Below are 13,487 nucleotides of genomic sequence, written 5' to 3' on the forward strand. Positions count from 1 at the left end.
CCTGGTTACGGCAGTGACTTAGACCACCACCACCTTGCTGGTGGAAGGGGGCATTTCCCTGAAAGACCTACAGGATAGAAAGCTAGAAGGCTTGCTGAAACAAACCTTTGAAGTGGCCTCTTTGGGCATTCAAACAATAGTGTGCAGCTTCTTTGTGAGAAGAGCATGCCTGATGTGGCATCAGCAGCTGCCAACATAAGATGGGCGCCATAATACCCAGCTGGAAGTGGGGTACACCTACTTGACAGATGCTATTTATGACATGTTAAGGGTTACGACCTGCAATATGTCTTTGAATGTTGTGGCATGTTGGCAACTCTGGTTGCAGCAATGGGCTGTGGATGCAGCATCAAAGTCACATCTAGTTAAACTGCCCTTTTGGGGCAAGTGACTATTTGGAGAAGATCTCAGTAACTTGGAGAAAGAACTGGAAGAAACTGAACCACAGCAGTTGCCGGAGGATAAGCCAAAAGCCTCTGGTTGTCTGTCTTCAGGGAGCTCTCAATATTGATTTCAAGACAGCAGATGGTACAGTCCTGGTCATCAGCAATATGCTCAGGAGCCCCACTTTCAGGCGTGCCAGTCTTCCTTTCATGCAGACATGAAACCATCTTCTCAGTTACCTAGAGCACCCAATGCCTCCAGAGCTTCACATTGATGCAAGGCTGGTCCACTCTTCTCTTCTTCTGTTGGGAGGACATCTTCAGGAGTTTTGGGAAAAGTGGGCCCAAATCACGTCAGACCAGTGAGTTCTGGATATTCATACAGAAGGTTACAAGTTGTAGTTCTCCTGCCCAATCACTCCTCCTCTTGCAGTTTCGTTGTTGAAAGGGGAACCAAGACAGTTGAGGTTCAGGCCACTGCAGACTCCTTGCTGGCGCTCCGGGGCATAGTTCCAGTTCCCCAGGCCGAACAGGAACAAGGCAGATACTCCAGCTACTTCTTTGTCCCAAAGAAGGAAGGCACCTTTTGTCCGGTCTTAGATCTCAAAGTTCTAAACAGCTACTCCTGAGTGTCCTGCTTTCACATGGAGACACTAAGAGCAGTCATATCCTCTGTTCAAGTGGGAGAATTTCTCACTGCCCTCAAGCTCAAGGAGCCGTACTTGCATATACTCATATGGCTGCTGCATCAGAGGTTTCTACATTTTGTAGTGCTGTGCCGTCACTTCCAGTTCAGGCCTTTGCCCTTCAATCTTGTCATGGCTCCAAGAATGTTTACCAAGGTTATGGTGGTGGTCGCAGCCTTTCTTCAGTGCCAGGGAATCCGAGTTCACCCATATCTCAATGAATGGTTATTTGTGCAATGTCCTATTTGGACAGCATGCGGCAACAAACAAAGTTGTCCGTCTTCTGCAGTTGTTGGGTTGGGTGGTCAATTTTGAAAAGAGCATATTAACTCCATTGCAGACCCTGAAGTAACTGGGCATTCTATTTGTCACAGCACAGGAGAGGCTCTTTCTCAGGAAGGCAGGAGGTTGAAGCTGGTTCAACAGATTTGTCTTCTCTTCAGTCAAGATAGGCCCAGGGTCTGGGATTATGTCCAGATTCTGGGGTCAGTGAAAGCGGCAATGGTAGTGGTGCCTTGGGCAAGGGCTCAATGAAGCAGTTACAGGAATGTCATAGCTGCTGGTCACTGGTGTTACAAGTACGGCCTTCATCTTCCTTGGTTGCTGGTTGCCAGATGGAGTATGAAGTGGTGATTGTCGCCCAGGAATTTGACTGTCAGAGCTCCCTTTCCGATAACACAGTGGGCAGAGGTGACAACGGACGCCAGCAATTCATGTTGGGGAGCTCATTACAAGTTCATCTCACTCAGGACACCTGAACTGATAAATCGTTTGGCACTCAGGCAGTGCAGAATGCCTTATGCGACTTTGCTCCCTTTCTGGTGGGACCCCGGTCTGAGTTTTCTCTGACAAAATGACGCAACAGCCTAGATCAACGGGCAATGGAGAACGCCTCCCTCATTAGTTGGGAAAAGAAAAATCATCTCTGCTTGTCAGCAGCTCACTTCACTGGGTTCATGAATGTGGAGGTGGACTTTTTCAGCTGATAGTGGACTGATAGGGTTTTCTACTGGACTTGATGGTGATGAAAAGGAATGCCAAAGTGGCCAGTTCAGGACTCTGGAGTCTTCAATTTGCTGGTTATGGAATTCTGCCCTCTGCACCTTCCTTCCTCATTCCCTTTTCCTTTCCCATTTCTCTTTGTATCTTGTGGAATATGGAGCCTACATTAAAAAAAAAAAAAAAGAGAGACAGAGATGAACATGTCACTACCATTTCCTCAGGATTCTAGGTTACTCTCTCAGTTGAAACTGCCTACGTAGCTTTGGAATTCTCTCCTACTCTGTTTCCGTCCAATTTCCTGTTTGGTGGCTGTCAAAATGACACGCTTCAAGATAACCATGGTTCTTCAGCGTGTCTATAGACACAGTTGTCATGGTCTGTGAACAGGCAGCATGTTAGACACCATTAGAGGATTCCACTTTTCCCTTTTCTTGCTTCCAAATTAGAACCTGACTCTGTGGGTATGTTATACCACTTATTTGTATCTCCTAGTGAGTTACCCTCCTCCAGGAGCTATCATGGTAAAGGAGGATGCACTCCCTCTTGTCTTTGTGCTATGTTCAAGGCCTCCAAATTGTGTTGACATGGGATGTTCCAAGGGCAGTTCGTTATAAGGTTCTGAGCTTCTTTCACTGTTCTCTGTTAACATCCCAACTTTTCAGCTTCCATTGATTAATAAGTTCTGATTCCAATCTCTTCTTTTAGATGCCATCTAGAGCCCTTTTTGCAGTTGATCTGCTGCTTCAGAACTTTAGCTGTCGTGGTCCAGAGGCCACTGAGGTCATTTTCTTTCTTTCACCTTCCATGGTTCCTTCATTTTTCAGGGAGGACACATTGGGAGTCCCATTTCTTCTTCCATTTAAGTAGGTGTGGTAGCCGTGTTAGTCCACTCTTAAAGGTTATCAATAGAAATCAAACAAAATAAAACATGGAAAAGAAAATAAGATGATACCTTTTTTATTGGACATAACTTAATACATTTCTTGATTAGCTTTCGAAGGTTGCCCTTCTTCCTCAGATCGGAAATAAGCTTATTTCCGATCTGAGGAAGAAGGGCAACCTTCGAAAGCTAATCAAGAAATGTATTAAGTTATGTTCAATAAAAAAGGTATCATCTTATTTTCTTTTCCATGTTTTATTTTGTTTGACTTCTTCCATTTATAATGTTTAAGGCTAAAATGCAAATCTGTTGCCCTTATGCAAGATTATAAAGGCTTTGCCATCTTTCTCTCACCTTACCATTCATGTTTTACTTTCGGTAAAGGCTATGGCCTATGTGTCCTGTGTATTGGGCTTTGCATGGCATGGGACTCCTACTCCCACCCTTTTTGGAAAACTACTTTGCTACGTTCTGCTTGTTCTAGATTGATCTGATGTGGATGCTATGGAAGGGAAAACTGTCTTACCTGATAATTTTCTTTCTCGTAATCTTACCAAACCAATCCAGAAACCCTCCCTCTGATTATTACTGTACCTACTTCCATTTTGTTTTTTTCTCCTATCTCTCACAATTTCACAGGACAAAGAGCTTATCAGGCATCTTTTCAAAGCACTTAGCCTTCTAAAGTTCCATAGAAACCTATGGAACTTTGGAAGGCTAAGTGCTTTGAAAATATGCCTCTATGTCTTCCTATTCATCTAACTTACCTCTTTCAATTCTGAGGTAGCTCCTGACCTAGTTGATAAACTGTATGTCAGTTGAGTACAACAGTGCCTGGCAGCATTTGACTGGAGGTGTAAGCCTGAGGACCATTGCTTTGTCATTTGAAGTACTGAAAGTTCTATCACTGCACAGTGCCCTTATGGGACGAATCACACAGAACTACTTTCTTTCTCTGTCTCCATCCTCTGGTTGATGGACACAACTCACTTGTTCTGAATTTGTCTGATAGGGCTAAAGGAAAGAAAATGAACAGGTAAGACATAATTTTTCCATTCCATGGCTGTTGGGGTCCTAGCACGCTGATGGGCAGAAGAGGAAAACGTTGCTGATTAATACAGTATATTTCCCCCTCAAAACGGATTTTATGCTTTTTTTTTTTTTTTTTTTTTTTTTACATTCTAAATACCTTGCTGCTAAGTTTTTCTGTTTGTCCTCTCCAGGACGGTTCTCCAAATGGGTTAATTTTGCTCATCCCAAGATAGTAATAAAACACAGTCCTAAATCAGGATGTGTACAGTATGTTCTCAGTTTCTCAAATTGACTGCTAGTGCTAGCCTTAATACTTGCATTATACTAAAGAGAACATTCTTTTTGGAGTTCATAGGATGTAGGTATTATCATCAAACTTCTTGTCGCTCAGAACGGAGATCCCAGCTGATCATAACCTTTTAATTGTGTACAATTCTTGTAGGGTTGTGATCCCAGTGTCTTTATGATACAGCAATGTTAGTGCTCTTCCTGTGCAAATCATTTATTTTCTTATAGTATGTTATGCACATATTAATTAGGGTTCTTTGCACATACTTATACATGCTTAATATTGACACTGCTTGATGTTCACGCAAAACTGCTCAGACATGCTTAATATTGACACTGCTTGATGTTCACGCAAAACTGCTCAGACATGCTTAATATTGATACTGCTTGATGTTCACACAAACTGCTAATATATGCCTATAGGTACCTATATATGCTTAATGCTTGAGGCTCACACAAAAATTCATTCACTAACGCCAACTACCAACCACTACCAAATACAGCCAACATGAATATCAACAAACTGCTCATGATAATCTACTTCATCCCCCTAATCCACTACGCATGGACCACTCCAAACATAAATAACAATCTACCAACAGCATATAAACCTCACAGACAACCCAATTACAACTCACTAGTCCAAAAGAACAACAACCAACTAAAAGGAAAAACAAACACATTCGGCAATAACCAACAGAAAGGAAAGAAAGGACACACCAGAACCAGAAACCAAGAAAACAGACAAATAATAAAAATCAACACAACCATGTCCCAAAATGAACTTTACCGACAAATCCAAATGGGATATGTAAACGCCAGATCAGTAGTAAATAAAGCAGAGATCATAACAGATTGGATTACTACAGTTAATCTTGACCTCCTATTCATCACTGAAACCTGGATTCATGACCTTAAAGACCCAATAATCTTAGACTTATGTCCACCAGGATACAAAATTTCCCACTGGACAAGAAACGGAAAAAGAGGAGGAGGAATAGCCATAATATATAAATCAGAATTCACCATCACAACCACAGCTGAATCCATTCTGCCACAGCTCGAAATTGCCTCGGTAAGAATCGATCACCCAAATCTGCAGGACCACCTCAACGCAGTTATACTTTACAGACCACCAGGCAACTGGCAAGATTCCCAAACACACTTCATGGACTTTATTTCGAACACTTGTGTCTGTACCTCAAACCTCATCGTAGTAGGAGATATTAGCCTACACCTTGAAGATCTCACCACAACAAGCACCCAAGAATGCAAAGAGTTCCTGCAACTATGGGATCTTCACGGACCAAACACGCAACCAACCCACATAACAGGACACACGTTAGACATCATTCACATACAAATTCGATCACGACTCAAACCTTATACTAACAGATACAAAATGGACACCTAAACCGTGGTCAGACCACTACAATGCATACATCTCCCTCCAATGGCGAACGAAAGACTAACTTAATAAACAAAACACGGAAAACCTACACCACGAGAGGAAAAATAGACCCGGTAACATTCTAGCAACAGATCTACCACAACGGATGGACAATAAAAGCAGACACAATCCAATTCCTCTTAGAATGGGACAATAGATGCAAATCAATATTAGACAATATTGCCCCAATTCAAACCAGAACCTCACACAGAAAGAACTCAATACCATGGTTCAACGAAGAACTGAAAAAAAACTCAAAACACAAGTTAGAAGATTAGAACGCGCGTGGAATAAAAAGAAAGACGAACCCACACTTAACGCTTGGAAACAACTTTGAAGAAAATATAAATATACTATAAGACAAACCGAAAGACTATATTACAAAACGGAAGTTGGACCAAACTACAAGGACACACACAAACTCTTCCAACTTGTGAATAAACTACTAGACACCACACCAGTCACAAACAGTAAAGACACACCAGGAGCCGACAACCTCACAAAATACTTCAAGGAGAAAATCGAACAACTGCGACTTAAAATACCTGTCAGCCCCATTGAATACGATGTACTCCCAGACTGCCTTGACACAGACCCTGGAGTATACCCAGCAGATAGAACTTGGACCGAATTCGAGATACTATCGGAAGATCTCATCTTCCAAACGCTTAAACGATTCACCAAATCTCACTGCAAACTAGACATATGCCCAAACAACCTTATGACATCGGTCCCTCAACAATTTATAACAGACCTAACGAAACACGTGAACTTTGTTACAAAATGGACTCTTCCCGAAGGAGAAAGGAAACATCCTACTCACACCCATACCCAAAGATGCAAAGAAAAATGCTAGTGAACTAACCAATTATAGACCAGTAGCATCCATTCCCTTAATAACCAAAATAACAGAAGGGATGGTGACCAAACAACTCACTAATTATCTAAACAAGTTCTCAGTACTACACGACTCCCAGTCAGGATTTCATTCTAACCACAGTACTGAAACAGTACTAGTTACGCTCATGACTAATTTCAAACAAATGATTGCAACCGGCAAGAACATACTACTTCTACAATTCGACATGTCTAGCGCCTTTGACATGGTTGATCATGGAATTCTACTACACATCCTCGAATACTTCGGAATCGGAGGTAATGTTCTCAATTGGTTCAAGGGGTTCCTAACCACACGCTCATATCAAGTGACATCAAATTCAATTACATCAGCCACATGGACACCTGAATGCGGAGTTCCACAGGGATCCCCCCTTTCACCAACCTTATTCAACCTAATGATGATACCCTTGGCCAAACTACTATTAAACAAAAACCTCAACCCATACATATATGCTGATGACGTAACGATCTACATCCCATTTAAACAAGACTTAAAGGAAATTTCAAACGACATCAACCAAAGTCTACATATCATGCATTCATGGGCAGATGCATTCCAGCTGAAACTTAATGCAGGAAAAAACCCAATGTCTAATACTCACCTCTCAACACAACTCGAACAAATTTACCAACATCAATACACCAAAACTGAACCTACCAATCTCGGACACCCTAAAAATTCTTGGAGTTACCATTGATCGGCACCTAACACTAGAAAATCACGCGAAAAACACAACCAAAAAGATGTTCCACTCCATGTGGAAATTAAAAACAGTAAGACCATTCTTCCCAAGGACCGTCTTCCATAATTTGGTTCAAACATTGGTACTCAGTCATCTAGATTATTGTAATGCACTTTACGCTGGCTGCAAAGAGCAAATACTCAAAAAAAAAAAAAAAAAAAACTCCAGACAGCCCAGAACACTGCAGCTAGATTCATATTCGGGAAATCAAAATATGAAAGTGCTAAACCCCTACGAGAGAAACTACACTGGCTCCCACTCAAAGAACGCATCGCGTTCAAGGTGTGCACCCTAGTTCACAAAATCATCCATGGTGATGCCCCAGCCTACATGTCAGACCTGATAGACCTACCACCCAGAAATGCTAAAAAATCATCTCGCACGTTCCTTAATCTTCATTTCCCCAACTGTAAAGGTCTAAAATATAAACTAATGCATGCATCAACCTTTCCCTATATGAGCACACAATTCTGGAACGTGCTGCCGCGCAACCTAAAAACAATCTACGAACTAACCAGCTTCCGCAAACTACTGAAGACTCATTTCTTCAACAAGACATATCACTAAGATCATCACATGTGAAATCCCCCACATGTACCTAGAATTATCTTAAAATGTTTTCTTATTTCACTATTATGCTTTATCATTATCACGTAACCCAAAATCCTTCTGTAATACCAATTGCCTATTCTCTTCTCATTTCCACTATTCATGATGTATTGTAAGCCACATTGAGCCTGCAAAGAGGAGGGAAAATGTGGGATACAAATGCAACAAATAAATAAATAAGTAAATACTAGTTGTGATCCACTGTGGACACATGTATTTTGAAATTGTGGAATATGAGCACTTTGTTAATAAAATAAAATGATTACGTGCTTGTGACTTATTAAAGTAGAATAGAAAAAAGAAGATCAAGATAATTCATATTTATCTTTCAGGCAAATTGATGGAATATTTTCCTTCATGAACCATGTGTTCCTTATGAAAACTTTTGATTGTTACTATTGTTTAGTGTTAGATTAACCGCAGCTTAAAGCATTTTGTTTTACTGGGCCTTCTTTTTGCGATGCCTTACCAATCAATCTGCACAGTAGTCCTAATTATTTGTCTTTTCAGAAAGTCTTGAAAACCTGGCCTTTGCAGCAGAGTTTAAGTATGGATTGGGCTAGGGCTGAGTGGTCAAATCAGAAAATTGCTCCATTAGTGCATGCTAAATTCTAAGAAACCAATTTATACCCATGGGCTTCTTAGCATTTAGCACACACTAATTCCATTAGCGCATGCTAAGCTTTAGTAAAAGGGCCCTCAGTTAGTAGGGATCTCTTGAGTTTGGTTTTATTATAATTATGCTCAAATAATATGAGTTTTGTATTGTGTGCTATAATTGCCATTACTATAAACTGCTTTAATATCATTGTTGTGCTAAGTGGTATATAAAGTAGATAAATCAAATGAAAAGTATTCCTCAACCTTCTGTCATCTTATATATATCTTAGGCTTCTGTCTAATTTAATATTCATACATAAAGTCTGATTTTGTGTTTTTGATTTCTCATGGAGATGGATAGTTGGAATCAACATCCCTCCCATGTCCCCAGTTTATCTTTAGGCTGAAACCTCATTTTTATTTTTAATAGCTTACTTTCTAGCATGTTTCAGGACTGTTGTTTTAAATGAGCTGGCTATTTAAATCCAGATTTTGTGAAACCTGCTGTTTTCTAGCAGGGCATTGTTTCCAGAGCACTTCTGCACTGAGAGAGAATGGGCTTCGTGACACATTAGCAGTTTCCTGCTAATGTTAAGGCAAAATAGTGTGGTCCTGGTTCCTGTGCCTACAGTTTTAACCACATTTCCTTCTCCCCTCAGGCTTCTCAGGTGGGGACAACATCTATGGTTCACTATACGGCCCTGATTACAGCACGTCTAGTTCTGTTGACACTCTGTGGCTGGGTGCTCTGTTGGACCCTGGTGAACCTCTTCAGGAACCATTCGGTCCTCAACTTGCTCTTCCTTGGCTACCCGTGAGTATCCTCTGGGTTCCCTTCTCTTCCTTTCCTCTTTGACAGTTCCCCATGCTGCCACCCACCATTTCTTTTCCTAAACTCTTTCAGTGTGCACATCCCTGCCTCATCTGCTTGGAAACACTATTGGGCTCATTTTCGAAAGAGAAGGACGCCCATCTTTCGACATAAATCGGAAGATGGGCATCCTTCTCACAGGGTCGTCCAAATCGGTATAATCGAAAGCTGATTTTGGACGTCCCTAACTGCTTTCCGTCGCAGGGACGGCCAAAGTTCAAGGGGGCGTATCGGAGGCGGGACTTGGGCATGTCTAACACATGGACGTCCTCAATCCATAAAAAAAAAGGGCATCCCTGATGAGCACTTGGATGACTTTACCTGGTTGTGTTTTTCTTACGACCAAGGCACAAAAAGGTGCCCAAAATGACCAGATGACCACTGGAGAGAATCGGGGATGACCTCTCCTTACTCCCCCAGTGGTCACTAACCCCCTTCCACCCTCAAAAAATATATTTCAAAATATTTTTTGCCAGCCTGTATGCCAGCCTCAGATGTCATACTCAGGTCCGTGACAGCAGTATGCAGGTCCCTGGAGCAGTTTCAGTGGGTGCAGTCGACTTCAGGCAGGCGGACCCAGGCCCATCCCCCCACCTGTTATGTTTGTGGAGGAAACACCGAGCCCTCCGAAACCCACTGTACCCACATCTAGGTGCCCCCCCCCTTCACCCGTAAGGGCTATGGTAGTGGTGTACAGTTGTGGGTAGTGGGTTTTTTTTTTGGGGGGGGGGGGGGGGGCTCAGCACACAAGGTAAGGGAGCTATGTACCTGGGAGCAATTTATGAAGTCCACTGCAGTGCCCCCTAGGGTGCCCGGTTGGTTTCCTGGCATGTGAGGGGGACCAGTGCACTACTAATGCTGGCTCTTCCCACGACCAAAGGGCTTGCATTTGGTTGTTTCGGAGATGGGCATCCTTGGTTTCCATTATCGCCAAAAATCAGAAACGACCAAGTCTAGGGATGACCTAAATTTCAAGATTTGGATGTCCCCGACTGTATTATCGAAATGAAAGATGGACGTCCATCTTCTTTCGATAATACGAATTTCCCTGCCCCTCCATCGGGACGTTTTGTGAGGACGTCCTCAACAAAACTTGGATGTCCCTTTCGATTATGCCCCTCTATATATTCTGCCTCTCCTTCTCCTTCCTCATGATACTTCTGTTCTAGGTCTGGATATGCTAGAATTTTATTCCCCATTATCCGATGTACATTATTGGGATAATTTTTTATTAAAGCATTTTCCATATGTAATGTATGTTTTGGGCATGGAAGTGGCTATTTATAAAATTGTTTAGGTGAATATGCACATTCAAGGTGTGTGCACAAGAGCTGCATGTAGGCATAATAAGGGGGGAGGGGTGAAGTTTGGGCAGAGTTGTAGGGTACATGACCCTTTTGTAAAATGTATGCCTATATTTATGTACGTAGATGCATTTACCTTAGAGCAGGTGTAAATTGTACAAGAACATTTATGCACTATGTGAAATAGGGTTCCAGATCTATCCAAAAGGCATATAGTTGTTGCTTGCCTAAATATAATGGTTTTGGGAATTTTATAGGTGTCTTGTTATATAAAATTATCCCTGTGTATTATGCTTTTTTGTTTTTTTCTGATATGTGGACGTGTTCTTCCTTTTCTCTCCATGTATTTTACATGTGTATGCAGTGCTCTTTCCTAACAGTACCGTAATCTTGTTTTCTTCTTCCCACTGTAGCTCTCTCCCTTCTGTACTTAGCATTTCTTCTAAATACACCATGGGAGAAGCCCCCTTAGTATTTTGAATCTGTAATTTCTTTCTCTCCCTCTCTGTGCTCACATGGTATGTTTTGGGTTTTTTTTCCCCTCTCCTCCCAGATTTGGTGTATACGTTCCGCTTTGCTGCTTCCACCAAGATAGTAGAGCTCAACCTCTTCCGACATATTGCAGCTATTTGGTACAAGACCAGCTAGTGGAAGATGGTGCTACCGATGTTGGCAGCCTTGTTAAACCCAAAGACTTCCTCTCCCTCCTTCGGGAGTCCTTGAAAGAACAGTTCAATAACCCCACATCCATCCCCAACCACAGCTGCCCGCTGTCACCAGACCTCATCCGCAATGAGGTGGAGTGCCTAAAAGCCGACTTCAACCGCAGGATCAAGGAAGTCCTCTTTAACTCCCTCTTCAGTGCCTACTATGTAGCGTTTCTGCCTCTCTGCTTTGTAAAAGTAAGTACAGTTTGGTGCAGTCTAGCATGATTGTTCTAGGCATGGCTATTTAATCTGTGGTGCATGCCAGTGGTAACATGGATGCCTGTTATTAGAGAGTCACACTTGGAAATCAAAATTTTAAAAAGATGATACCACCTTCAAAAACATCTATTCTCTGAGACATTTTGTTTTCTGCATAGCTTTCTCTAATAAGACATGGACACTGACTGTTCATTAGTGTGGTGTTGATCCCTTCATTTGTCTAGTTTTTTTTTTTTGGGGGGGGGAGGAGGGTAGTGGGGAGTAGGGTGGAAGGAGGAAGGTAAGTTCAGGTACCCTTTCTTAAAGATGGTGTATAATCTAGGTTGTCTATTAACTTAGAGTAAAATAGAATATTTGTGTGCTATTTTGCTGTGGGAAAACCTAACCACAGAATTCATGAAACTTGAATTTAGAGAATACTGAGCAACCATGGATTTGTTTGTTGATTGAAAGTTGATATACTGCCTTCAACTGGCTAGCATGATGAAGGCAGTTTACAGCTAAATGTTTGAAAAAGAAAAGAACTCCATTGATCAATAGAAAAGCGCAACCCACACAAAGGCCATCCGTTTCTCCAAGAAGCAAACTGAGATGTGGGCTTCAGCCAATGCCCACTGAGCCCCAGACCCTATGTATCAGACAGAAATATGTTTTCAAAGCAACTTTAAAGGCTTCGAACAATAATTTAGCTCGATCTCCAAGGGCAGCGAATTCCATAATGCAGGGGCCACGCTGAATAATGCTGAATGTCTAGTACATTCAAGATGTGCTTAGGCCGGTGCCAGGAAAACCAGTCAGTAGGTGTTAAATGATCAAGTAGGTTTGGAAGACAGAAAAGGAGCATATGAGAAGCGAGATAAGGTGGGCTACCATTTTGGAAAGCCTTAAAGGTCACATACAATATTTTAAACTGAATACAATAGCTGAGTGGAGCCAATGTTTTTTATTATAGAGCAGGGTGACATGATTAAACTTTTTGGCCCGAAACAGCTGAATTTTTGAAGTCTGTAGCTTTTTATGGTTCGTCTGTGTAGTGCCAGTGTAAACAACATTACAATAATCGATTTGAGATATTAATGAAGTGTGAATAGACATGTCATTGAAATAGGGTGAATTTCCCAAATGTTTTGCTGTCCTACATCAACTGTCTTTACTACTGTGGAAACCTGTGTCGCACAGGAGAGTTGATAGGGCACCATTACCCCCAAGATAACTGAAGGAATCCACAATTTGAATTGGTTGACCGAACAGAACTGGATCAATAGATGAGTGATCACAACCTCCCATGGTCTAACATGACCTCCCATGATGTAACATACCATAGTTATTTCTGGATTAAGAACTAAATGATGTGATTGAAGCCACATTACCACCCTGTCCAAACACTGATACAGTGGAGTAAAGTCAGGTTTGATAAGGGGACACATAATAAACTACCAAAATGTCATCTGTTTAAATATAAGCACTAACATTGTGATCTGAATGGCATTCACTAAAGGTCTTAGAAAAATGTTAAACAGAAAAGGAGAAAGAATTGAGCCCTGGGGGACTCCACAGGTCAAGAGATGAAAAGCAAATGTACTTGATGGTATGGAGTCCTGAAACTGTAGATTCTATAAAAATATGAACCATGTCAGAATTCCAACTATCCCTAATTCAAGCAGACGTGACATGAGAAGTGACCACAAGATCAAAATCCGCCAAAAGATCTAAGGACACAGCTAAGTCCACCAGTCCCCTTTCCAAGGCATTATGAACCTTACTTAGAAATGAAGTAATTATGGTCTTGGTGCTATGGCCTAGTTTAAAATAA

At 41.7% G+C, this 13,487-nt stretch overlaps 1 protein-coding gene across 2 annotated transcripts in view; it reads left to right on the forward strand.

The window, feature by feature from the left end:
* The window catches only part of TMEM39A (transmembrane protein 39A), a 149,305-nt gene that overhangs the window by 110,094 nt on the left and 25,724 nt on the right, over positions 1–13,487 (forward strand). For both annotated transcript variants that reach the window (XM_030203931.1, XM_030203930.1), the window contains 2 exons: positions 9,233–9,387; positions 11,302–11,650. In XM_030203931.1, the coding sequence (XP_030059791.1) occupies positions 9,233–9,387; positions 11,302–11,650 (504 nt within the window). The remainder of the gene's footprint in view (positions 1–9,232; positions 9,388–11,301; positions 11,651–13,487) is intronic.

This window comes from Microcaecilia unicolor, chromosome 5 (genome assembly GCF_901765095.1).
Source record: "Microcaecilia unicolor chromosome 5, aMicUni1.1, whole genome shotgun sequence".
NCBI lineage: Eukaryota > Metazoa > Chordata > Amphibia > Gymnophiona > Siphonopidae > Microcaecilia > Microcaecilia unicolor.